The 25947-nt window shown below is 63.5% G+C and overlaps 1 protein-coding gene across 2 annotated transcripts in view; it reads right to left on the bottom strand.

Moving 5' to 3' along the window:
- Nucleotides 1-22661, bottom strand: part of SOX15 (SRY-box transcription factor 15) — a 32287-nt gene extending 9626 nt beyond the window's left edge. The window contains exons 1-2 of one of the 2 annotated variants that reach the window (XM_073573694.1): nucleotides 22140-22661; nucleotides 1089-1211 (exon numbers count right to left, since the gene is read on the bottom strand). In XM_073573694.1, the coding sequence (XP_073429795.1) occupies nucleotides 1205-1211; nucleotides 22140-22507 (375 nt within the window). In that variant the 5' untranslated portion in view covers nucleotides 22508-22661 and the 3' untranslated portion in view covers nucleotides 1089-1204. Of the gene's footprint in view, nucleotides 1-1088; nucleotides 1212-22139 lie in introns of those variants that run through there. The other variant, XM_073573658.1, reaches the window with a different exon arrangement.
- Between the last annotated feature and the right edge of the window lie 3286 nt (nucleotides 22662-25947).

Raw genomic sequence — 25947 nt, 5'->3', positions numbered from 1 at the left:
ACTTGGGGATCCTAGTTACTGATAAACTTACCTGGAGCAGCCAGTGCCAGGCAGCGGCTGCCAAGGCAAACAGGATCATGGGGTGCATTAAAAGAGGTCTGGATACACATGATGAGAGCATTATACTGCCTCTGTACAAATCCCTGGACAGACCGCACATGGAGTACTGAGTACAGTTTTGGGCACCGGTGCTCAGGAAGGATATAATGGAACTAGAGCGAGTACAAAGAAGGGCAACAAAATTAATAAAGTTGATGGGGAACTACAATACCCAGAGAGATTAGCAAAACGAGGATTATTTAGTCTAGAAAAAAGACGACTGAGGGGCGATCTAATAACCGTGTATAAGTATATAAGGGGACAATATAAATATCTCTCTGAGGATCTGTTTATACCAAGGAAGGTGATGGTCACAAGGGGGCATTCTCTGCGTCTGGAGGAGGGAAGGTTTCTCCACCAACACAGAAGAGGATTCTTTACTGTTAGGGCAGTGAGTATCTGGAATTCCCTGCCTGAGGAGGTGGTGATGGCGAACTCAGCCGAGGGGTTCAGGAGAGGCCGGGATGTCTTCCTGGAGCGTAACAATATTGTATCTTACAGGGATTAGGTTCTTTAGAAGGACGTAGATCTGGGGATTTATTCTGACAGAATTTTATAGGCTGAACTGGACGGACACAGGGCTTTTTTCGGCTTTACTATGTAAACTAATGCTAGCGGCGGTCCGCGGGGGCCTTCCCTCTACATGTTCCTCTCAACCTGCACGCCCGGCACTCTACAATCTCACACTGGTGTGGGGGTCCCTGTCCCTCTGGTGTGGGGGTCCCTAGTTATATATGCTGTATACGGTTACCACAGTGTAAACGCATCTTATACGCCGAGCTTCCTGAGGTTTAACGTTATTGCCTGCTCTAGATTATCCTCACCATCACTGTCAGGTCCGGGGGGCAGTGGAGGATAGTAGTGGGGTCTAATCAACACTGGGGGTCTTATTACAGGCCTCAGACCACGGGCCACCGCACACCACGGGCCGAACATCTGCTCTATTGTCAGCATGGTGTCTCGTCTTCTCGGAAGCATTTGGTTTTACAACTTCCTCGCTCTTCTCTCTCTCGGTGGTGCCCCCTTTCCCTCCTCTCATAATGGGGGGAGTGAACAGACCGGACAACTCGCGAGGTCTCATCTGTAGGGTTCCCACTGCGTCGTGTCACCATCTGGGGGTACAGTACATGCCACTAGTGAGTCTCACCTGCACACCTCCCCCAGCTGCCCCTCACTATCCGGGGGTCTCACCTGCACACCTCCCCCAGCTGCCCCTCACTATCCGGGGGTCTCACCTGCGCACCTCCCCCAGCTGCCCCTCACTATCCGGGGGTCTCACCTGCATGCCTCCTCCTGCTGCCCCTCACTATCCGAGGGTCTCACCTGCACGCCTCCTCCTGCTGCCTCTCACGATCCAGGGGTCTCACCTGCACGCCTCCTCCTGCCTCTCACTATCCAGGGGTCTCACCTGCACGCCTCCTCCTGCTGCCTCTCACGATCCGGGGGTCTCACCTGCACACCTCCTCCTGCTGCCCCTCACTATCCGAGTGTCTCACCTGCACGCCTCCTCCTGCTGCCTCTCACGATCCAGGGGTCTCACCTGCACGCCTCCTCCTGCCTCTCACTATCCAGGGGTCTCACCTGCACGCCTCCTCCTGCTGCCTCTCACTATCCGGGGGTCTCACCTGCACACCTCCTCCTGCTGCCTCTCACGATCCGGGGGTCTCACCTGCACACCTCCTCCTGCTGCCTCTCACGATCCGGAGGTCTCACCTGCACGCCTCCTCCTGCCTCTCACTATACAGGGGTCTCACCTGCACGCCTCCTCCTGCTGCCTCTCACTATCCGGGGGTCTCACCTGCACGCCTCCTCCTGCTGCCTCTCACTATCCAGGGGTCTCACCTGCACGCCTCCTCCTGCTGCCTCTCATGGTCTGGGGGTCTCACCTGCACGCCTCCTCCTGCTGCCTCTCACGATCCGAGGGTCTCACCTGCACGCCTCCTCCTGCTACCTCTTACGATCTGGGGATCTCACCTGCACGCCTCCTCCTGCTGCCTCTCACTATGCGGGGGGTCTCACCTGCACGCCTCTTCCTGCTGCCCCTCAGTATCCGGGGGTCTCACCTGCACAACTCCTGCTGCCCCTCAGTATCCGGGGGTCTCACCTGCATGCCTCCTCCTGCTGCCCCTCACTATCCAGGGGTCTCACCTGCACACCTCCCCCAGCAGCCCCTCACTATGCGGGGGTCTCACCTGCACAACTCCTGCTGCCCCTCACTATGCGGGGGTCTCACCTGCTCAACTCCTGCTGCCCCTCACTATCCAGGGGTCTCACCTGCACACCTCACCCAGCTGCCCCACACTATCCGGGGGTCTCACCTGCACGCCTCCCTCAGCTGCCCCTCACTATCCGGGGGTCTCACCTGCACAACTCCTGCTGCCCCTCACTATCCGGGGGTCTCACCTGCATGCCTCCTCCTGCTGCTCCTCACTATCCAGGGGTCTCACCTGCACACCTCCACCAGCTGCCCCACACTATCCGGGGGTCTCACCTGCACGCCTCCCTCAGCTGCCCCTCACTATCCGGGGGTCTCACCTGCACAACTCCTGCTGCCCCTCACTATCCGGGGTCTCACCTGCATGCCTCCTCCTGCTGCCCCTCACTATCCAGGGGTCTCACCTGCACACCTCCCCCAGCTGCCCCACACTATCCGGGGGTCTCACCTGCACAACTCCTGCTGCCCCTCACTATGCGGGGGTCTCACCTGCACAACTCCTGCTGCCCCTCACTATCCGGGGGTCACACCTCCCCCAGCTGCCCCTCACTATCCGGGGGTCTCACCTGCACGCCTCACCCAGCTGCCTCACACTATCCGGGGGTCTCACCTGCACGCCTCCCCCAGCTGCCCCTCACTATCCGGGGGTCTCACCTGCACGCCTCCCTCAACTGCCCCTCACTATCCGGGGGTCTCACCTGCACAACTCCTGCTGCCCCTCACTATCCGGGGGTCTCACCTGCACAACTCCTGCTGCCCCTCACTATCCGGGGGTCTCACCTGCATGCCTCCTCCTGCTGCCCCTCACTATCCAGGGGTCTCACCTGCACACCTCCCCCAGCTGCCCCTCATTATCCGGGGGTCTCAACTGCACAACTCCTGCTGCCCCTCACTATCCGGGGGTCTCACCTGCACAACTCCTGCTGCCCCTCACTATGCGGGGGTCTCACCTGCACACCTCCCCCAGCTGTCCCTCACTATCCGGGGGTCTCACCTGCACAACTCATGCTGCCCCTCACTATACGGGGGTCTCACCTGCACAACTCATGCTGCCCCTCACTATCCGGGGGTCTTACCTGATGCCCCTCACTATACGGGGGTCTCACCTGCACGCCTTACCCAGCAGCCCCTCACTATCCGGGGGTCTCACCTGCATGCCTCCTCCGCTGCCCCTCAAGGCCCCGTCACACACAGCGAGATCACTAGCGAGATCGCTGATTTTGTGACGCATCAGCGACCGCCCTCCGCATCGCTGATCGTCCAGAATCATCTTGGGCCATTTTTTTGATCATTGGTCTCCCGCTGGCCAGCGCACATCGCGGGAGACAAACGATCAGCAACGCTGCACGCAAGTATCTAAGGTAAACAGCGGATATCTAAGAGCCACGCGGCTTTTAGATACCCAATGTTTACATTAAAAACCAGCGTCGCTGATCGCTGGGACATCGTTATGTGTAACGGGGCCTTCATTATACGGGGGTCTCACCTGCACGCCTCACCCAGCAGCCCCTCACTATCCGGAGGTCTCACCTGCACGCCTCACCCAGCAGCCCCTCACTATCCGGGGGTCTCACCTGCACGCCTCCTCCTGCTACCTCTTACGATCTGGGGATCTCACCTGCACGCCTCCTCCTGCTGCCTCTCACTATGCGGGGGGTCTCACCTGCACGCCTCTTCCTGCTGCCCCTCAGTATCCGGGGGTCTCACCTGCACAACTCCTGCTGCCCCTCAGTATCCGGGGGTCTCACCTGCATGCCTCCTCCTGCTGCCCCTCACTATCCAGGGGTCTCACCTGCACACCTCCCCCAGCAGCCCCTCACTATGCGGGGGTCTCACCTGCACAACTCCTGCTGCCCCTCACTATGCGGGGGTCTCACCTGCTCAACTCCTGCTGCCCCTCACTATCCAGGGGTCTCACCTGCACACCTCACCCAGCTGCCCCACACTATCCGGGGGTCTCACCTGCACGCCTCCCTCAGCTGCCCCTCACTATCCGGGGGTCTCACCTGCACAACTCCTGCTGCCCCTCACTATCCGGGGGTCTCACCTGCATGCCTCCTCCTGCTGCTCCTCACTATCCAGGGGTCTCACCTGCACACCTCCACCAGCTGCCCCACACTATCCGGGGGTCTCACCTGCACGCCTCCCTCAGCTGCCCCTCACTATCCGGGGGTCTCACCTGCACAACTCCTGCTGCCCCTCACTATCCGGGGTCTCACCTGCATGCCTCCTCCTGCTGCCCCTCACTATCCAGGGGTCTCACCTGCACACCTCCCCCAGCTGCCCCACACTATCCGGGGGTCTCACCTGCACAACTCCTGCTGCCCCTCACTATGCGGGGGTCTCACCTGCACAACTCCTGCTGCCCCTCACTATCCGGGGGTCACACCTCCCCCAGCTGTCCCTCACTATCCGGGGGTCTCACCTGCACAACTCCCCCAGCTGCCCCTCACTATCCGGGGGTCTCACCTGCACGCCTCACCCAGCTGCCTCACACTATCCGGGGGTCTCACCTGCACGCCTCCCCCAGCTGCCCCTCACTATCCGGGGGTCTCACCTGCACGCCTCCCTCAACTGCCCCTCACTATCCGGGGGTCTCACCTGCACAACTCCTGCTGCCCCTCACTATCCGGGGGTCTCACCTGCACAACTCCTGCTGCCCCTCACTATCCGGGGGTCTCACCTGCATGCCTCCTCCTGCTGCCCCTCACTATCCAGGGGTCTCACCTGCACACCTCCCCCAGCTGCCCCTCATTATCCGGGGGTCTCAACTGCACAACTCCTGCTGCCCCTCACTATCCGGGGGTCTCACCTGCACAACTCCTGCTGCCCCTCACTATGCGGGGGTCTCACCTGCACACCTCCCCCAGCTGTCCCTCACTATCCGGGGGTCTCACCTGCACAACTCATGCTGCCCCTCACTATACGGGGGTCTCACCTGCACAACTCATGCTGCCCCTCACTATCCGGGGGTCTTACCTGATGCCCCTCACTATACGGGGGTCTCACCTGCACGCCTTACCCAGCAGCCCCTCACTATCCGGGGGTCTCACCTGCATGCCTCCTCCGCTGCCCCTCAAGGCCCCGTCACACACAGCGAGATCACTAGCGAGATCGCTGATTTTGTGACGCATCAGCGACCGCCCTCCGCATCGCTGATCGTCCAGAATCATCTTGGGCCATTTTTTTGATCATTGGTCTCCCGCTGGCCAGCGCACATCGCGGGAGACAAACGATCAGCAACGCTGCACGCAAGTATCTAAGGTAAACAGCGGATATCTAAGAGCCACGCGGCTTTTAGATACCCAATGTTTACATTAAAAACCAGCGTCGCTGATCGCTGGGACATCGTTATGTGTAACGGGGCCTTCATTATACGGGGGTCTCACCTGCACGCCTCACCCAGCAGCCCCTCACTATCCGGAGGTCTCACCTGCACGCCTCACCCAGCAGCCCCTCACTATCCGGGGGTCTCACCTGCACGCCTCCTCCTGCTGTCTCTCACTATCTGGGGGTCTCACCTGCACGCCTCCTCCTGCTGCCCCTCACTATCCGGGGGTCTCACCTGTACGCCTCCTCCTGCTGCCTCTCACTATCCTGGGGTCTCACCTGCACGCCGCCTCCTGCTGCCTCTCACGATCCGGGGGTCTCACCTGCACGCTCCTCCTGCTGCCCCTCACTATCCGGGGGTCTCACCAGCACGCCGCCTCCTGCTGCCCCTCACTATCCGGGGGTCTCACCTGTACGCCTCCTCCTGCTGCCTCTCACTATCCGGGGGTCTCACCTGCACGCCGCCTCCTGCTGCCTCTCACGATCCGGGGGTCTCACCTGCACACCTCCTCCTGCTGCCCCTCACTATCCGAGGGTCTCACCTGCACGCCTCCTCCTGCTGCCTCTCACGATCCAGGGGTCTCACCTGCACGCCTCCTCCTGCCTCTCACTATCCAGGGGTCTCACCTGCACGCCTCCTCCTGCTGCCTCTCACGATCCGGGGGTCTCACCTGCACACCTCCTCCTGCTGCCCCTCACTATCCGAGGGTCTCACCTGCACGCCTCCTCCTGCTGCCTCTCACGATCCAGGGGTCTCACCTGCACGCCTCCTCCTGCCTCTCACTATCCAGGGGTCTCACCTGCACGCCTCCTCCTGCTGCCTCTCACTATCCGGGGGTCTCACCTGCACACCTCCTCCTGCTGCCTCTCACGATCCGGAGGTCTCACCTGCACGCCTCCTCCTGCCTCTCACTATACAGGGGTCTCACCTGCACGCCTCCTCCTGCTGCCTCTCACTATCCGGGGGTCTCACCTGCACGCCTCCTCCTGCTGCCTCTCACTATCCAGGGGTCTCACCTGCACGCCTCCTCCTGCTGCCTCTCATGGTCTGGGGGTCTCACCTGCACGCCTCCTCCTGCTGCCTCTCACGATCCGAGGGTCTCACCTGCACGCCTCCTCCTGCTACCTCTTACGATCCGGGGATCTCACCTGCACGCCTCCTCCTGCTGCCTCTCACTATGCGGGGGGTCTCACCTGCACGCCTCTTCCTGCTGCCTCTCACTATACGGGGGTCTCTCCTGCACGCCTCCTCCTGCTGCCTCTCACTATACGGGGGTCTCTCCTGCATGCCTCTTCCTGCTGCCTCTCAGTATACGGGGGTCTCACCTGCACGCCTCCTTCTGCTGCCTCTCACTATACGGGGGTCTCACCTGCATGCCTCCTTCTGCTGCCTCTCACTATACGGGGGTCTCACCTGCACGCCTCCTCCTGCTGCCTCTCACTATCCGGGGGTCTCACATGCACGCCGCCTCCTGCTGCCTCTCACTATCCGGGGGTCTCACATGCACGCCTCCTCCTGCTGCCTCTCATGATCCGGGGGTCTCAACTGCACGCCTCCTCCTGCTGCCTCTCACTATCCGGGGGTCTCACCTGTACGCCTCCTCCTGCTGCCTCTCACTATCCGGGGGTCTCACCTGCACGCCGCGTCCTGCTGCCTCTCACGATCCGGGGGTCTCACCTGCACGCTCCTCCTGCTTGCCCCTCACTATCCGGGGGTCTCACCTGTACGCCTCCTCCTGCTGCCTCTCACTATCCGGGGGTCTCACCAGCACGCGGCCTCCTGCTGCCTCTCACTATCCGGGGGTCTCACCTGCACACCTCCTCCTGCTGCCCCTCACTATCCGAGGGTCTCACCTGCACGCCTCCTCCTGCTGCCTCTCACGATCCAGGGGGTCTCACCTGCACGCCTCCTCCTGCTGCCTCTCACTATCTGGGGGTCTCACCAGCACGCCGCCTCCTGCTGCCCCTCGCTATCCGAGGGTCTCACCTGCACGCCTCCTCCTGCTGCCTCTCACGATCCAGGGGTCTCACCTGCACGCCTCCTCCTGCCTCTCACTATCCAGGGGTCTCACCTGCACGCCTCCTCCTGCCTCTCACTATCCAGGGGTCTCACCTGCACGCCTCCTCCTGCTGCCTCTCACTATCCGGGGGTCTCACCTGAACGCCTCCTCCTGCCTCTCACGATCCGGAGGTCTCACCTGCACGCCTTACCCAGCAGCCCCTCACTATCCGGGGGTCTCACCTGCACAACTCCCCCAGCTGCCCCTCACTATCCGGGGGTCTCACCTGCACGCCTCACCCAGCTGCCCCACACTATCCGGGGGTCTCACCTGCACGCCTCCCCCAGCTGCCCCTCACTATCCGGGGGTCTCACCTGCACGCCTCCCCCAGCTGCCCCTCACTATCTGGGGGTCTCACCTGCACAACTCCTGCTGCCCCTCAGTATCCGGGGGTCTCACCTGCACAACTCCTGCTGCCCCTCACTATCCGGGGGTCTCACCTGCATGCCTCCTCCTGCTGCCCCTCACTATCCAGGGGTCTCACCTGCACACCTCCCCCAGCAGCCCCTCACTATGCGGGGGTCTCACCTGCACAACTCCTGCTGCCCCTCACTATGCGGGGGTCTCACCTGCACAACTCCTGCTGCCCCTCACTATCCAGGGGTCTCACCTGCACACCTCACCCAGCTGCCCCACACTATCCGGGGGTCTCACCTGCACGCCTCCCTCAGCTGCCCCTCACTATCCGGGGGTCTCACCTGCACAACTCCTGCTGCCCCTCACTATCCGGGGGTCTCACCTGCATGCCTCCTCCTGCTGCCCCTCACTATCCAGGGGTCTCACCTGCACACCCACCAGCTGCCCCACACTATCCGGGGGTCTCACCTGCACGCCTCCCTCAGCTGCCCCTCACTATCCGGGGGTCTCACCTGCACAACTCCTGCTGCCCCTCACTATCCGGGGTCTCACCTGCATGCCTCCTCCTGCTGCCCCTCACTATCCAGGGGTCTCACCTGCACACCTCCCCCAGCTGCCCCACACTATCCGGGGGTCTCACCTGCACAACTCCTGCTGCCCCTCACTATGCGGGGGTCTCACCTGCACAACTCCTGCTGCCCCTCACTATCCGGGGGTCTCACCTGCACACCTCCCCCAGCTGTCCCTCACTATCCGGGGGTCTCACCTGCACAACTCCCCCAGCTGCCCCTCACTATCCGGGGGTCTCACCTGCACGCCTCACCCAGCTGCCTCACACTATCCGGGGGTCTCACCTGCACGCCTCCCCCAGCTGCCCCTCACTATCCGGGGGTCTCACCTGCACGCCTCCCTCAACTGCCCCTCACTATCCGGGGGTCTCACCTGCACAACTCCTGCTGCCCCTCACTATCCGGGGGTCTCACCTGCACAACTCCTGCTGCCCCTCACTATCCAGGGGTCTCACCTGCATGCCTCCTCCTGCTGCCCCTCACTATCCAGGGGTCTCACCTGCACACCTCCCCCAGCTGCCCCTCATTATCCGGGGGTCTCAACTGCACAACTCCTGCTGCCCCTCACTATCCGGGGGTCTCACCTGCACACCTCCCCCAGCTGTCCCTCACTATCCGGGGGTCTCACCTGCACAACTCCCCCAGCTGCCCCTCACTATCCGGGGGTCTCACCTGCACGCCTCACCCAGCTGCTTCACACTATCTGGGGGTCTCACCTGCACGCCTCCCCCAGCTGCCCCTCACTATCCGGGGGTCTCACCTGCACGCCTCCCTCAACTGCCCCTCACTATCCAGGGGTCTCACCTGCACACCTCCCCCAGCTGCCCCTCACTATCCGGGGGTCTCACCTGCACAACTCCTGCTGCCCCTCACTATCCGGGGGTCTCACCTGCACAACTCCTGCTGCCCTTCACTATCCGGGGGTCTCACCTGCATGCCTCCTCCTGCTGCCCCTCACTATCCAGGGGTCTCACCTGCACACCTCCCCCAGCTGCCCCTCATTATCCGGGGGTCTCAACTGCACAACTCCTGCTGCCCCTCACTATCCGGGGGTCTCACCTGCACAACTCCTGCTGCCCCTCACTATGCGGGGGTCTCACCTGCACACCTCCCCCAGCTGTCCCTCACTATCCGGGGGTCTCACCTGCACAACTCATGCTGCCCCTCACTATACGGGGGTCTCACCTGCACAACTCATGCTGCCCCTCACTATCCGGGGGTCTTACCTGATGCCCCTCACTATGCGGGGGTCTCACCTGCACGCCTCACCCAGCTGCCCCACACTATCCGGGGGTCTCACCTGCACGCCTCCCCCAGCTGCCCCTCACTATCCGGGGGTCTTACCTGATGCCCCTCACTATCCGGGGGTCTCACCTGCACGCCTCCCTCAACTGCCCCTCACTATCCGGGGGTCTCACCTGCACAACTCCTGCTGTCCCTCACTATCCGGGGGTCTCACCTGCACAACTCCTGCTGCCCCTCACTATGCGGGGGTCTCACCTGCACAACTCCTGCTGCCCCTCACTATCCGGGGGTCTCACCTGCACACCTCCCCCAGCTGTCCCTCACTATCCGGGGGTCTCACCTGCACAACTCATGCTGCCCCTCACTATACGGGGGTCTCACCTGCACAACTCATGCTGCCCCTCACTATCCGGGGGTCTTACCTGATGCCCCTCACTATACGGGGGTCTCACCTGCACGCCTTACCCAGCAGCCCCTCACTATCCGGGGGTCTCACCTGCATGCCTCCTCCGCTGCCCCTCAAGGCCCCGTCACACACAGCGAGATCACTAGTGAGATCGCTGATTTTGTGACGCATCAGCGACCGCCCTCCGCATCGCTGATCGTCCAGAATCATCTTGGGCCATTTTTTTGATCATTGGTCTCCCGCTGGCCAGCGCACATCGCGGGAGACAAACGATCAGCAACGCTGCACGCAAGTATCTAAGGTAAACAGCGGATATCTAAGAGCCACGCGGCTTTTAGATACCCAATGTTTACATTAGAAACCAGCGTCGCTGATCGCGGGGACATCGTTATGTGTAACGGGGCCTTCACTATACGGGGGTCCCACCTGCACGCCTCACCCAGCAGCCCCTCACTATCCGGAGGTCTCACCTGCACGCCTCACCCAGCAGCCCCTCACTATCCGGGGGTCTCACCTGCACGCCTCCTCCTGCTGCCTCTCACTATTCGGGGTTCTCATCTGCACGCCTCACCCAGCAGCCCCTCACTATCCGGGGGTCTCACCTGCACACCTCCTCCTGCTGCCTCTCACGATCCAGGGGTCTCACCTGCACGCCTCCTCCTGCTGCCTCTCAATATCCGGGGGTCTCACCTGTACGCCTCCTCCTGCTGCCTCTCACTATCCGGGGGTCTCACCGGCACGCCGCCTCCTGCTGCCCCTCACTATCCGGGGGTCTCACCTGTACGCCTCCTCCTGCTGCCTCTCACTATCCGGGGGTCTCACCTGCACGCCGCCTCCTGCTGCCTCTCACGATCCGGGGGTCTCACCTGCACGCTCCACCTGCTGCCCCTCACTATCCGGGGATCTCACCTGTACGCCTCCTCCTGCTGCCTCTCACTATCCGGGGGTCTCACCAGCACGCCGCCTCCTGCTGCCTCTCACGATCCGGGGGTCTCACCTGCACACCTCCTCCTGCTGCCCCTCACTATCCGAGGGTCTCACCTGCACGCCTCCTCCTGCTGCCTCTCACGATCCAGGGGTCTCACCTGCACGCCTCCTCCTGCCTCTCACTATCCAGGGGTCTCACCTGCACGCCTCCTCCTGCCTCTCACTATCCAGGGGTCTCACCTGCACGCCTCCTCCTGCCTCTCACTATCCAGGGGTCTCACCTGCACACCTCCTCCTGCCGCCTCTCACGATCCGGAGGTCTCACCTGCACGCCTCCTCCTGCCTCTCACGATCCAGAGGTCTCACCTGCACGCCTTACCCAGCAGCCCCTCACTATCCGGGGGTCTCACCTGCACAACTCCTGCTGCCCCTCACTATGCGGGGGTCTCACCTGCACAACTCCTGCTGCCCCTCACTATCCGGGGGTCTCACCTGCACACCTCCCCCAGCTGTCCCTCACTATCCGGGGGTCTCACCTGCACAACTCATGCTGCCCCTCACTATACGGGGGTCTCACCTGCACAACTCATGCTGCCCCTCACTATCCGGGGGTCTTACCTGATGCCCCTCACTATACGGGGGTCTCACCTGCACGCCTTACCCAGCAGCCCCTCACTATCCGGGGGTCTCACCTGCATGCCTCCTCCGCTGCCCCTCAAGGCCCCGTCACACACAGCGAGATCACTAGTGAGATCGCTGATTTTGTGACGCATCAGCGACCGCCCTCCGCATCGCTGATCGTCCAGAATCATCTTGGGCCATTTTTTTGATCATTGGTCTCCCGCTGGCCAGCGCACATCGCGGGAGACAAACGATCAGCAACGCTGCACGCAAGTATCTAAGGTAAACAGCGGATATCTAAGAGCCACGCGGCTTTTAGATACCCAATGTTTACATTAGAAACCAGCGTCGCTGATCGCGGGGACATCGTTATGTGTAACGGGGCCTTCATTATACGGGGGTCTCACCTGCACGCCTCACCCAGCAGCCCCTCACTATCCGGAGGTCTCACCTGCACGCCTCACCCAGCAGCCCCTCACTATCCGGAGGTCTCACCTGCACGCCTCCTCCTGCTGCCTCTCACTATTCGGGGTTCTCATCTGCACGCCTCACCCAGCAGCCCCTCACTATCCGGGGGTCTCACCTGCACACCTCCTCCTGCTGCCTCTCACGATCCAGGGGTCTCACCTGCACGCCTCCTCCTGCTGCCTCTCAATATCCGGGGGTCTCACCTGTACGCCTCCTCCTGCTGCCTCTCACTATCCGGGGGTCTCACCTGCACGCCGCCTCCTGCTGCCCCTCACTATCCGGGGGTCTCACCTGTACGCCTCCTCCTGCTGCCTCTCACTATCCGGGGGTCTCACCTGCACGCCGCCTCCTGCTGCCTCTCACGATCCGGGGGTCTCACCTGCACGCTCCACCTGCTGCCCCTCACTATCCGGGGATCTCACCTGTACGCCTCCTCCTGCTGCCTCTCACTATCCGGGGGTCTCACCAGCACGCCGCCTCCTGCTGCCTCTCACGATCCGGGGGTCTCACCTGCACACCTCCTCCTGCTGCCCCTCACTATCCGAGGGTCTCACCTGCACGCCTCCTCCTGCTGCCTCTCACGATCCAGGGGTCTCACCTGCACGCCTCCTCCTGCCTCTCACTATCCAGGGGTCTCACCTGCACGCCTCCTCCTGCCTCTCACTATCCAGGGGTCTCACCTGCACGCCTCCTCCTGCCTCTCACTATCCAGGGGTCTCACCTGCACGCCTCCTCCTGCTGCCTCTCACTATCCGGGGGTCTCACCTGCACACCTCCTCCTGCCGCCTCTCACGATCCGGAGGTCTCACCTGCACGCCTCCTCCTGCCTCTCACGATCCAGAGGTCTCACCTGCACGCCTTACCCAGCAGCCCCTCACTATCCGGGGGTCTCACCTGCACGCCTCCTCCTGCTGTCTCTCACTATCTGGGGGTCTCACCTGCACGCCTCCTCCTGCTGCCCCTCACTATCCGGGGGTCTCACCTGTACGCCTCCTCCTGCTGCCTCTCACTATCCGGGGGTCTCACCTGCACGCCGCCTCCTGCTGCCTCTCACGATCCGGGGGTCTCACCTGCACACCTCCTCCTGCTGCCCCTCACTATCCGAGGGTCTCACCTGCACGCCTCCTCCTGCTGCCTCTCACGATCCAGGGGTCTCACCTGCACGCCTCCTCCTGCCTCTCACTATCCAGGGGTCTCACCTGCACGCCTCCTCCTGCTGCCTCTCACTATCCGGGGGTCTCACCTGCACACCTCCTCCTGCTGCCTCTCACGATCCGGGGGTCTCACCTGCACACCTCCTCCTGCTGCCTCTCACGATCCGGAGGTCTCACCTGCACGCCTCCTCCTGCCTCTCACTATACAGGGGTCTCACCTGCACGCCTCCTCCTGCTGCCTCTCACTATCCGGGGGTCTCACCTGCACGCCTCCTCCTGCTGCCTCTCACTATCCAGGGGTCTCACCTGCACGCCTCCTCCTGCTGCCTCTCATGGTCTGGGGGTCTCACCTGCACGCCTCCTCCTGCTGCCTCTCACGATCCGAGGGTCTCACCTGCACGCCTCCTCCTGCTACCTCTTACGATCCGGGGATCTCACCTGCACGCCTCCTCCTGCTGCCTCTCACTATGCGGGGGGTCTCACCTGCACGCCTCTTCCTGCTGCCCCTCAGTATCCGGGGGTCTCACCTGCACAACTCCTGCTGCCCCTCAGTATCCGGGGGTCTCACCTGCATGCCTCCTCCTGCTGCCCCTCACTATCCAGGGGTCTCACCTGCACACCTCCCCCAGCAGCCCCTCACTATGCGGGGGTCTCACCTGCACAACTCCTGCTGCCCCTCACTATGCGGGGGTCTCACCTGCTCAACTCCTGCTGCCCCTCACTATCCAGGGGTCTCACCTGCACACCTCACCCAGCTGCCCCACACTATCCGGGGGTCTCACCTGCACGCCTCCCTCAGCTGCCCCTCACTATCCGGGGGTCTCACCTGCACAACTCCTGCTGCCCCTCACTATCCGGGGGTCTCACCTGCATGCCTCCTCCTGCTGCTCCTCACTATCCAGGGGTCTCACCTGCACACCTCCACCAGCTGCCCCACACTATCCGGGGGTCTCACCTGCACGCCTCCCTCAGCTGCCCCTCACTATCCGGGGGTCTCACCTGCACAACTCCTGCTGCCCCTCACTATCCGGGGTCTCACCTGCATGCCTCCTCCTGCTGCCCCTCACTATCCAGGGGTCTCACCTGCACACCTCCCCCAGCTGCCCCACACTATCCGGGGGTCTCACCTGCACAACTCCTGCTGCCCCTCACTATGCGGGGGTCTCACCTGCACAACTCCTGCTGCCCCTCACTATCCGGGGGTCTCACCTGCACACCTCCCCCAGCTGTCCCTCACTATCCGGGGGTCTCACCTGCACAACTCCCCCAGCTGCCCCTCACTATCCGGGGGTCTCACCTGCACGCCTCACCCAGCTGCCTCACACTATCCGGGGGTCTCACCTGCACGCCTCCCCCAGCTGCCCCTCACTATCCGGGGGTCTCACCTGCACGCCTCCCTCAACTGCCCCTCACTATCCGGGGGTCTCACCTGCACAACTCCTGCTGCCCCTCACTATCCGGGGGTCTCACCTGCACAACTCCTGCTGCCCCTCACTATCCGGGGGTCTCACCTGCATGCCTCCTCCTGCTGCCCCTCACTATCCAGGGGTCTCACCTGCACACCTCCCCCAGCTGCCCCTCATTATCCGGGGGTCTCAACTGCACAACTCCTGCTGCCCCTCACTATCCGGGGGTCTCACCTGCACAACTCCTGCTGCCCCTCACTATGCGGGGGTCTCACCTGCACACCTCCCCCAGCTGTCCCTCACTATCCGGGGGTCTCACCTGCACAACTCATGCTGCCCCTCACTATACGGGGGTCTCACCTGCACAACTCATGCTGCCCCTCACTATCCGGGGGTCTTACCTGATGCCCCTCACTATACGGGGGTCTCACCTGCACGCCTTACCCAGCAGCCCCTCACTATCCGGGGGTCTCACCTGCATGCCTCCTCCGCTGCCCCTCAAGGCCCCGTCACACACAGCGAGATCACTAGCGAGATCGCTGATTTTGTGACGCATCAGCGACCGCCCTCCGCATCGCTGATCGTCCAGAATCATCTTGGGCCATTTTTTTGATCATTGGTCTCCCGCTGGCCAGCGCACATCGCGGGAGACAAACGATCAGCAACGCTGCACGCAAGTATCTAAGGTAAACAGCGGATATCTAAGAGCCACGCGGCTTTTAGATACCCAATGTTTACATTAAAAACCAGCGTCGCTGATCGCTGGGACATCGTTATGTGTAACGGGGCCTTCATTATACGGGGGTCTCACCTGCACGCCTCACCCAGCAGCCCCTCACTATCCGGAGGTCTCACCTGCACGCCTCACCCAGCAGCCCCTCACTATCCGGGGGTCTCACCTGCACGCCTCCTCCTGCTGTCTCTCACTATCTGGGGGTCTCACCTGCACGCCTCCTCCTGCTGCCCCTCACTATCCGGGGGTCTCACCTGTACGCCTCCTCCTGCTGCCTCTCACTATCCTGGGGTCTCACCTGCACGCCGCCTCCTGCTGCCTCTCACGATCCGGGGGTCTCACCTGCACGCTCCTCCTGCTGCCCCTCACTATCCGGGGGTCTCACCAGCACGCCGCCTCCTGCTGCCCCTCACTATCCGGGGGTCTCACCTGTACGCCTCCTCCTGCTGCCTCTCACTATCCGGGGGTCTCACCTGCACGCCGCCTCCTGCTGCCTCTCACGATCCGGGGGTCTCACCTGCACACCTCCTCCTGCTGCCCCTCACTATCCGAGGGTCTCACCTGCACGCCTCCTCCTGCTGCCTCTCACGATCCAGGGGTCTCACCTGCACGCCTCCTCCTGCCTCTCACTATCCAGGGGTCTCACCTGCACGCCTCCTCCTGCTGCCTCTCACGATCCGGGGGTCTCACCTGCACACCTCCTCCTGCTGCCCCTCACTATCCGAGGGTCTCACCTGCACGCCTCCTCCTGCTGCCTCTCACGATCCAGGGGTCTCACCTGCACGCCTCCTCCTGCCTCTCACTATCCAGGGGTCTCACCTGCACGCCTCCTCCTGCTGCCTCTCACTATCCGGGGGTCTCACCTGCACACCTCCTCCTGCTGCCTCTCACGATCCGGAGGTCTCACCTGCACGCCTCCTCCTGCCTCTCACTATACAGGGGTCTCACCTGCACGCCTCCTCCTGCTGCCTCTCACTATCCGGGGGTCTCACCTGCACGCCTCCTCCTGCTGCCTCTCACTATCCAGGGGTCTCACCTGCACGCCTCCTCCTGCTGCCTCTCATGGTCTGGGGGTCTCACCTGCACGCCTCCTCCTGCTGCCTCTCACGATCCGAGGGTCTCACCTGCACGCCTCCTCCTGCTACCTCTTACGATCCGGGGATCTCACCTGCACGCCTCCTCCTGCTGCCTCTCACTATGCGGGGGGTCTCACCTGCACGCCTCTTCCTGCTGCCTCTCACTATACGGGGGTCTCTCCTGCACGCCTCCTCCTGCTGCCTCTCACTATACGGGAGTCTCTCCTGCATGCCTCTTCCTGCTGCCTCTCACTATACGGGGGTCTCACCTGCACGCCTCCTTCTGCTGCCTCTCACTATACGGGGGTCTCACCTGCATGCCTCCTTCTGCTGCCTCTCACTATACGGGGGTCTCACCTGCACGCCTCCTCCTGCTGCCTCTCACTATCCGGGGGTCTCACATGCACGCCGCCTCCTGCTGCCTCTCACTATCCGGGGGTCTCACATGCACGCCTCCTCCTGCTGCCTCTCATGATCCGGGGGTCTCAACTGCACGCCTCCTCCTGCTGCCTCTCACTATCCGGGGGTCTCACCTGTACGCCTCCTCCTGCTGCCTCTCACTATCCGGGGGTCTCACCTGCACGCCGCGTCCTGCTGCCTCTCACGATCCGGGGGTCTCACCTGCACGCTCCTCCTGCTTGCCACTCACTATCCGGGGGTCTCACCTGTACGCCTCCTCCTGCTGCCTCTCACTATCCGGGGGTCTCACCAGCACGCGGCCTCCTGCTGCCTCTCCCGATCCGGGGGTCTCACCTGCACACCTCCTCCTGCTGCCCCTCACTATCCGAGGGTCTCACCTGCACGCCTCCTCCTGCTGCCTCTCACGATCCAGGGGGTCTCACCTGCACGCCTCCTCCTGCTGCCTCTCACTATCTGGGGGTCTCACCAGCACGCCGCCTCCTGCTGCCCCTCGCTATCCGAGGGTCTCACCTGCACGCCTCCTCCTGCTGCCTCTCACGATCCAGGGGTCTCACCTGCACGCCTCCTCCTGCCTCTCACGATCCAGGGGTCTCACCTGCACGCCTCCTCCTGCCTCTCACTATCCAGGGGTCTCACCTGAACGCCTCCTCCTGCCTCTCACGATCCGGAGGTCTCACCTGCACGCCTTACCCAGCAGCCCCTCACTATCCGGGGGTCTCACCTGCACAACTCCCCCAGCTGCCCCTCACTATCCGGGGGTCTCACCTGCACGCCTCACCCAGCTGCCCCACACTATCCGGGGGTCTCACCTGCACGCCTCCCCCAGCTGCCCCTCACTATCCGGGGGTCTCACCTGCACGCCTCCCCCAGCTGCCCCTCACTATCTGGGGGTCTCACCTGCACAACTCCTGCTGCCCCTCAGTATCCGGGGGACTCACCTGCACAACTCCTGCTGCCCCTCACTATCCGGGGGTCTCACCTGCATGCCTCCTCCTGCTGCCCCTCACTATCCAGGGGTCTCACCTGCACACCTCCCCCAGCAGCCCCTCACTATGCGGGGGTCTCACCTGCACAACTCCTGCTGCCCCTCACTATGCGGGGGTCTCACCTGCACAACTCCTGCTGCCCCTCACTATCCAGGGGTCTCACCTGCACACCTCACCCAGCTGCCCCACACTATCCGGGGGTCTCACCTGCACGCCTCCCTCAGCTGCCCCTCACTATCCGGGGGTCTCACCTGCACAACTCCTGCTGCCCCTCACTATCCGGGGGTCTCACCTGCATGCCTCCTCCTGCTGCCCCTCACTATCCAGGGGTCTCACCTGCACACCTCCACCAGCTGCCCCACACTATCCGGGGGTCTCACCTGCACGCCTCCCTCAGCTGCCCCTCACTATCCGGGGGTCTCACCTGCACAACTCCTGCTGCCCCTCACTATCCGGGGTCTCACCTACATGCCTCCTCCTGCTGCCCCTCACTATCCAGGGGTCTCACCTGCACACCTCCCCCAGCTGCCCCACACTATCCGGGGGTCTCTCCTGCATGCCTCTTCCTGCTGCCTCTCACTATACGGGGGTCTCACCTGCACGCCTCCTTCTGCTGCCTCTCACTATACGGGGGTCTCACCTGCATGCCTCCTTCTGCTGCCTCTCACTATACGGGGGTCTCACCTGCACGCCTCCTCCTGCTGCCTCTCACTATCCGGGGGTCTCACATGCACGCCGCCTCCTGCTGCCTCTCACTATCCGGGGGTCTCACATGCACGCCTCCTCCTGCTGCCTCTCATGATCCGGGGGTCTCAACTGCACGACTCCTCCTGCTGCCTCTCACTATCCGGGGGTCTCACCTGTACGCCTCCTCCTGCTGCCTCTCACTATCCGGGGGTCTCACCTGCACGCCGCCTCCTGCTGCCTCTCACGATCCGGGGGTCTCACCTGCACGCTCCTCCTGCTGCCCCTCACTATCCGGGGGTCTCACCTGTACGCCTCCTCCTGCTGCCTCTCACTATCCGGGGGTCTCACCAGCACGCCGCCTCCTGCTGCCTCTCACGATCCGGGGGTCTCACCTGCACACCTCCTCCTGCTGCCCCTCACTATCCGAGGGTCTCACCTGCACGCCTCCTCCTGCTGCCTCTCACGATCCAGGGGGTCTCACCTGCACGCCTCCTCCTGCTGCCTCTCACTATCTGGGGGTCTCACCAGCACGCCGCCTCCTGCTGCCCCTCACTATCCGGGGGTCTCACCTGTACGCCTCCTCCTGCTGCCTCTCACTATCCGGGGGTCTCACCTGCACGCCGCCTCCTGCTGCCTCTCACGATCCGGGGGTCTCACCTGCACACCTCCTCCTGCTGCCCCTCACTATCCGAGGGTCTCACCTGCACGCCTCCTCCTGCTGCCTCTCACGATCCAGGGGTCTCACCTGCACGCCTCCTCCTGCCTCTCACTATCCAGGGGTCTCACCTGCACGCCTCCTCCTGCTGCCTCTCACGATCCGGGGGTCTCACCTGCACACCTCCTCCTGCTGCCCCTCACTATCCGAGGGTCTCACCTGCACGCCTCCTCCTGCTGCCTCTCACGATCCAGGGGTCTCACCTGCACGCCTCCTCCTGCCTCTCACTATCCAGGGGTCTCACCTGCACGCCTCCTCCTGCTGCCTCTCACTATCCGGGGGTCTCACCTACACACCTCCTCCTGCTGCCTCTCACGATCCGGAGGTCTCACCTGCACGCCTCCTCCTGCCTCTCACTATACAGGGGTCTCACCTGCACGCCTCCTCCTGCTGCCTCTCACTATCCGGGGGTCTCACCTGCACGCCTCCTCCTGCTGCCTCTCACTATCCAGGGGTCTCACCTGCACGCCTCCTCCTGCTGCCTCTCATGGTCTGGGGGTCTCACCTGCACGCCTCCTCCTGCTGCCTCTCACGATCCGAGGGTCTCACCTGCACGCCTCCTCCTGCTACCTCTTACGATCCGGGGATCTCACCTGCACGCTTCCTCCTGCTGACTCTCACTATGCGGGGGGGTCTCACCTGCACGCCTCTTCCTGCTGCCTCCCATTATACGGGGGTCTCTCCTGCACGCCTCCTCCTGCTGCCTCTCACTATACGGGGGTCTCTCCTGCATGCCTCTTCCTGCTGCCTCTCACTATACGGGGGTCTCACCTGCACGCCTCCTTCTGCTGCCTCTCACTATACGGGTGTCTCACCTGCACGCCTCCTTCTGCTGCCTCTCACTATACGGGGGTCTCACATGCACGCCGCCTCCTGCTGCCTCTCACTATCCGGGGGTCTCACATGCACGCCTCCTCCTGCTGCCTCTCACTATACGGGGGTCTCTCCTGCATGCCTCTTCCTGCTGCCTCTCACTATACGGGGGGTCTCACCTGCACACCTCCTTCTGCTGCCTCTCACTATACGGGGGTCTCACCAGCACGCCTCCTCCTGCTGCCTCTCACTATCCGGGGGTCTCACATGCACGCCGCCTCCTGCTGCCTCTCACTATCCGGGGGTCTCACATGCACGCCTCCTCCTGCTGCCTCTCAAGATCCGGGGGTCTCAACTGCACGCCTCCTCCTGCTGCCTCTCACTATCCGGGGTTCTCACCTGCACACCTTCCCCAGCTGCCTCTCACGATCCGAGGGTCTCACCTGTACGCCTCCTCCTGCTGCCTCTCACTATCCGGGGTTCTCACCTGCACACCTTCCCCAGCTGCCTCTCATGATCCGGGGGTCTCAACTGCACGCCTCCTCCTGCTGCCTCTCACTATCCGGGGTTCTCCCCTGCACACCTCCCCCAGCTGCCTCTCACTATACGGGGGTCTCACCTGCACGCCTCCTCCTGCTGCCCCTCACTATCCGGGGGTCTCACCTGCACGCCTCCTCCTGCCGCCCCTCGCTATCCGGGGGTCTCACCTGCCCCTCCCTATCCGGGGGTCTCACCTGCCCCGCGGCCCTTCGCTCTCCGGGGGTCTCACCTGCCCCTCACTATCGGGGGGTCTCACCTGCCCCTCGTTATCCGGGCGTCTCCCTCGCTATCCAGGGGTCTCGCCTGCCCCTCGCTATCCGGGGGTCTCGCCTGCCCCGCGGTCCCTCGCTATCGGGGGGGGTCTCGCCTGCCCCTCGCTATCGGGGGGGGGGGGTCTCGCCTGCCCCTCGCTATCGGGGGGGGGTCTCGCCTGCCCCGCGGCCCCTCACTATCCGGGGGTCTCACCTGCCCCACGCTATCCGAGGGTCTCACCTGCCCCGCGCTATCCGGGGGTCTCACCTGCCCCGCGCTATCCGGGGGTCTCACCTGCCGCGCGCTATCCGGGGGTCTCACCTGCCCCGCGCTATCCGGGGGTCACCCTCGCTATCCAGGGGTCTCACCTGCCCCTCTCTATCCGGGGGTCTCCCTCACTATCCGGGGGTCTCACCTACCCCTCGCTATCCGGGGGTCTCACCTGCACCTCGCTATCCGGGGGTCTCACCTGCCCCTCACTATCCGGGGGTCTCACCTGCCCCTCACTATCCGGGGGTCTCCCTCGCTATCCGGGGGTCTCACCTGCCCCGCGCTATCCGGGGGTCTCACCTGCCCCGCGCTATCCGGGGGTCTCACCTGCCCCGCGCTATCCGGGGGTCTCACCTGCCCCGCGCTCTCTGGGGGTCTCACCTGCCCCGCGCTCTCTGGGGGGTCTCACCTGCCCCTCGCTAGCCGGGGGTCTCACCTGCCCCTCGCTAGCCGGGGGTCTCACCTGCCCCGCGCTAGCCGGGGGTCTCACCTGCCCCGCGCTAGCCGGGGGTCTCACCTGCCCCTCGCTCTCCGGGGGTCTCACCTGCCCCTCGCTCTCCGGGGGTCTCACCTGCCCCTCACTATCCGGGGGTCTCACCTGCCCCTCACTATCCGGGGGTCTCACCTGCCCCGCGCTCTCCGGGGGTCTCACCTGCCCCGCGCTCTCTGGGGGGTCTCACCTGCCCCGCGCTCTCCGGGGGTCTCACCTGCCCCTCACTATCCGGGGGGTCTCACCTGCCCCTCACTATCCGGGGGGTCTCACCTGCCCCGCGCTATCCGGGGGTCTCACCTGCCCGGCGGCCCCTCGCCGCCGCCGCCGCTCTCCTCCTCGCCCCCCGCCGGGAGGCCGCCGCCGGCCGGCAGTTGGGGGTCCCGGGCTCCGGGGGTCGCGGGCCGGCTCTCCGCCTTGCGCCGCCTCTTCTTGCGGGGGGCGTACTTGTAGCCCGGGTGGTCCAGGGCGTGGCGCTCCCGCAGCCGCTTGGCCTGCTCCCGGTACGGCCTCCGCTCGTCCTCGCCCAGCGCCCGCCACACCGCGCCCAGGCGGCGGCTGATCTCCGAGTTGTGCATCTTCGGGTGCAGGGCGGACACGCGCTTCCGCTCCTCGCTGGACCACACCATGAAGGAGTTCATCGGCCGCTTCACCGGGACCTCCGCCATGCTCAGCAGCAGGTGCAGCTCCGGCGTCCACAGCCCGGGCCGCCGCGCCGGAGGGGGATTTAAAGCCCCCCGCCCCTCCTCCTCCCTCGGCAGGGTCTCTTAACCCCTCCAGCGCCGGCAGCTACAGCCCTCCCCAGTCACAGCAATTGTCCAGTGTTACCCATAGCGACCAATCACAGCGCAGCTTTCATTATCAAGCCTGTTGTAAAACAAAGTACAGGAGTGATGGGATTGGTTGTTAGGGAACGTGAGGCCCCGGACGCCGCAACAACACAACAAACTTTATTTATACAATTCATACAAAGAACGGAGACAGCGATTCATTATAGAAACCTTCATCAGTTCCGAAGAGTATGAGCGCGGCGACCACGAACGGACGAGCTCTAAAAGAATCGTGTCACAAGAGGCGACGAGTACGGAAAGAGTCGACCGCCAACAGACGAGGGCGGGAAGAACCGCATCCGAAGAGGCGACCGCCAACAGACGAGGACGGGAAGAACCGCATCCGAAGAGGCGACCGCCAACAGACGAGGACGGGAAGAACCGCATCCGAAGAGGCGACCGCCAACAGACGAGGGCGAGAAGAACCGCATCCGAAGAGGCGACCGCCAACAGACGAGGGCGGGAAGAACCGCATCCGAAGAGGCGACCGCCAACAGACGAGGGCGGGAAGAACCGCATCCGAAGAGGCGACCGCCAACAGACGAGCGCGGGAAGAACCGCATCCGAAGAGGCGACCGCCAACAGACGAGGGCGGGAAGAACCGCATCCGAAGAGGCGACCGCCAACAGACGAGGACGGGAAGAACCGCATCCGAAGAGGCGACCGCCAACAGACGAGGACGGGAAGAACCGCATCCGAAGAGGCGACCGCCAACAGACGAGGGCGGGAAGAACCGCATCCGAAGAGGCGACCGCCAACAGACGAGGACGGGAAGAACCGCATCCGAAGAGGCGACCGCCAACAGACGAGGACGGGAAGAACCGCATCCGAAGAGGCGACCGCCAACAGACGAGGGCGCGAAGAACCGCATCCGAAGAGGCGACCGCCAACAGACGAGGACGGGAAGAACCGCATCCGAAGAGGCGACCGCCAACAGACGAGGGCGGGAAGAACCGCATCCGAAGAGGCGACCGCCAACAGACGAGGACGGGAAGAACCGCATCCGAAGAGGTGACCGCCAACAGATGAGGACGGGAAGAACCGCATCCGAAGAGGCGACCGCCAACAGACGAGGACGGGAAGAACCGCATCCGAAGAGGCGACCGCCAACAGACGAGGACGGGAAGAACCGCATCCGAAGAGGCGACCGCCAACAGACGAGGACGGGAAGAACCGCATCCGAAGAGGCGACCGCCAACAGACGAGGACGGGAAGAACCGCATCCGAAGAGGCGACCGCCAACAGACGAGGACGGGATGAACCGCATCCGAAGAGGCGACCGCCAACAGATGAGGACGGGAAGAACCGCATCCGAAGAGGCGACCGCCAACAGACGAGGACGGGAAGAACCGCATCCGAAGAGGCGACCGCCAACAGACGAGGACGGGAAGAACCGCATCCGAAGAGGCGACCGCCAACAGACGAGGACGGGATGAACCGCATCCGAAGAGGCGACCGCCAACAGACGAGGGCGGGAAGAACCGCATCCGAAGAGGCGACCGCCAACAGACAAGGACGGGAAGAACCGCATCCGAAGAGGCGACCGCCAACAGACGAGGGCGGGAAGAACCGCATCCGAAGAGGCGACCGCCAACAGACGAGGGCGGGAAGAACCGCATCCGAAGAGGCGACCGCCAACAGACGAGGACGGGAAGAACCGCATCCGAAGAGGTGACCGCGAACAGACGAGGACGGGAAGAACCGCATCCGAAGAGGCGACCGCCAACAGACGAGGACGGGAAGAACCGCATCCGAAGAGGCGACCGCCAACAGACGAGGGCGGGAAGAACCGCATCCGAAGAGGCCACCGCCAACAGACGAGGGCGGGAAGAACCGCATCCGAAGAGGCGACCGCCAACAGACGAGGGCGGGAAGAACCGCATCCGAAGAGGCGACCGCGAACAGACAACGACGGGAAGAACCGCATCCGAAGAGGCGACCGCCAACAGACGACGGGAAGAACCGCGTCCGAAGAGGCGACCGCCAACAGACGAGGATGGGAAGAACCGCATCCGAAGAGGCGACCGCCAACAGACGACGGGAAGAACCGCATCCGAAGAGGCGACCGCCAACAGACGAGGATGGGAAGAACCGCATCCGAAGAGGCGACCGCCAACAGACGACGGGAAGAACCGCATCCGAAGAGGCGACCGCGAACAGACAAGGACGGGAAGAACCGCATCCGAAGAGGCGACCGCCAACAGACGACGGGAAGAACCGCATCCGAAGAGGCGACCGCCAACAGACGACGGGAAGAACCGCATCCGAAGAGGCGACCGCCAACAGACGACGGGAAGAACCGCATCCGAAGAGGCGACCGCCAACAGACGAGGATGGGAAGAACCGCATCCGAAGAGGCGACCGCCAACAGACGACGGGAAGAACCGCATCCGAAGAGGCAACCGCCAACAGACGAGGATGGGAAGAACCGCGTCCGAAGAGGCGACCGCCAACAGACGACGGGAAGAACCGCGTCCGAAGAGGCGACCGCCAACAGACGAGGATGGGAAGAACCGCATCCGAAGAGGCGACCGCCAACAGACGACGGGAAGAACCGCATCCGAAGAGGCGACCGCCAACAGACGAGGATGGGAAGAACCGCATCCGAAGAGGCGACCGCCAACAGACGACGGGAAGAACCGCATCCGAAGAGGCAACCGCCAACAGACGAGGATGGGAAGAACCGCGTCCGAAGAGGCGACCGCCAACAGACGAGGATGGGAAGAACCGCGTCCGAAGAGGCGACCGCCAACAGACGACGGGAGGAACCGCATCCGAAGAGGCGACCGCCAACAGACGAGGACGGGAAGAACCGCATCCGAAGAGGCAACCGCGAACAGACGAGGACGGGAAGAACCGCATCCGAAGAGGCGACCGCGAACAGACGAGGGCGGGAAGAACCGCATCCGAAGAGGCGACCGCCAACAGACGACGGGAAGAACCGCATCCGAAGAGGCGACCGCCAACAGACGAGGACGGGAAGAACCGCGTCCGAAGAGGCGACCGCCAACAGACGAGGACGGGAAGAACCGCATCCGAAGAGGCGACCGCCAACAGACGAGGGCAGGAAGAACCACATCCGAAGAGGCGACCGCGAACAGACGAGGACGGGAAGAACCACATCCGAAGAGGCGACCGCCAACAGACGAGTACGGGAAGAACCGCATCCGAAGAGGCGAGCGCGAACAGACGAGTACGGAAAGAACCGCATCCGAAGAGGCGACAGCGAACAGACAAGGGCGGGAAGAACCGCATCCGAAGAGGCGACCGCCAACAGA

This window comes from Dendrobates tinctorius, unplaced genomic scaffold (assembly GCF_039654945.1).
Source record: "Dendrobates tinctorius isolate UK_male_01 unplaced genomic scaffold, ASM3965494v1 ptg000002l, whole genome shotgun sequence".
In the NCBI taxonomy this organism is placed as follows: Eukaryota; Metazoa; Chordata; class Amphibia; order Anura; family Dendrobatidae; genus Dendrobates; species Dendrobates tinctorius.
Note: the sequence above shows the minus strand (reverse complement) of the source record. Positions and strands in the feature narration are given on the sequence as shown.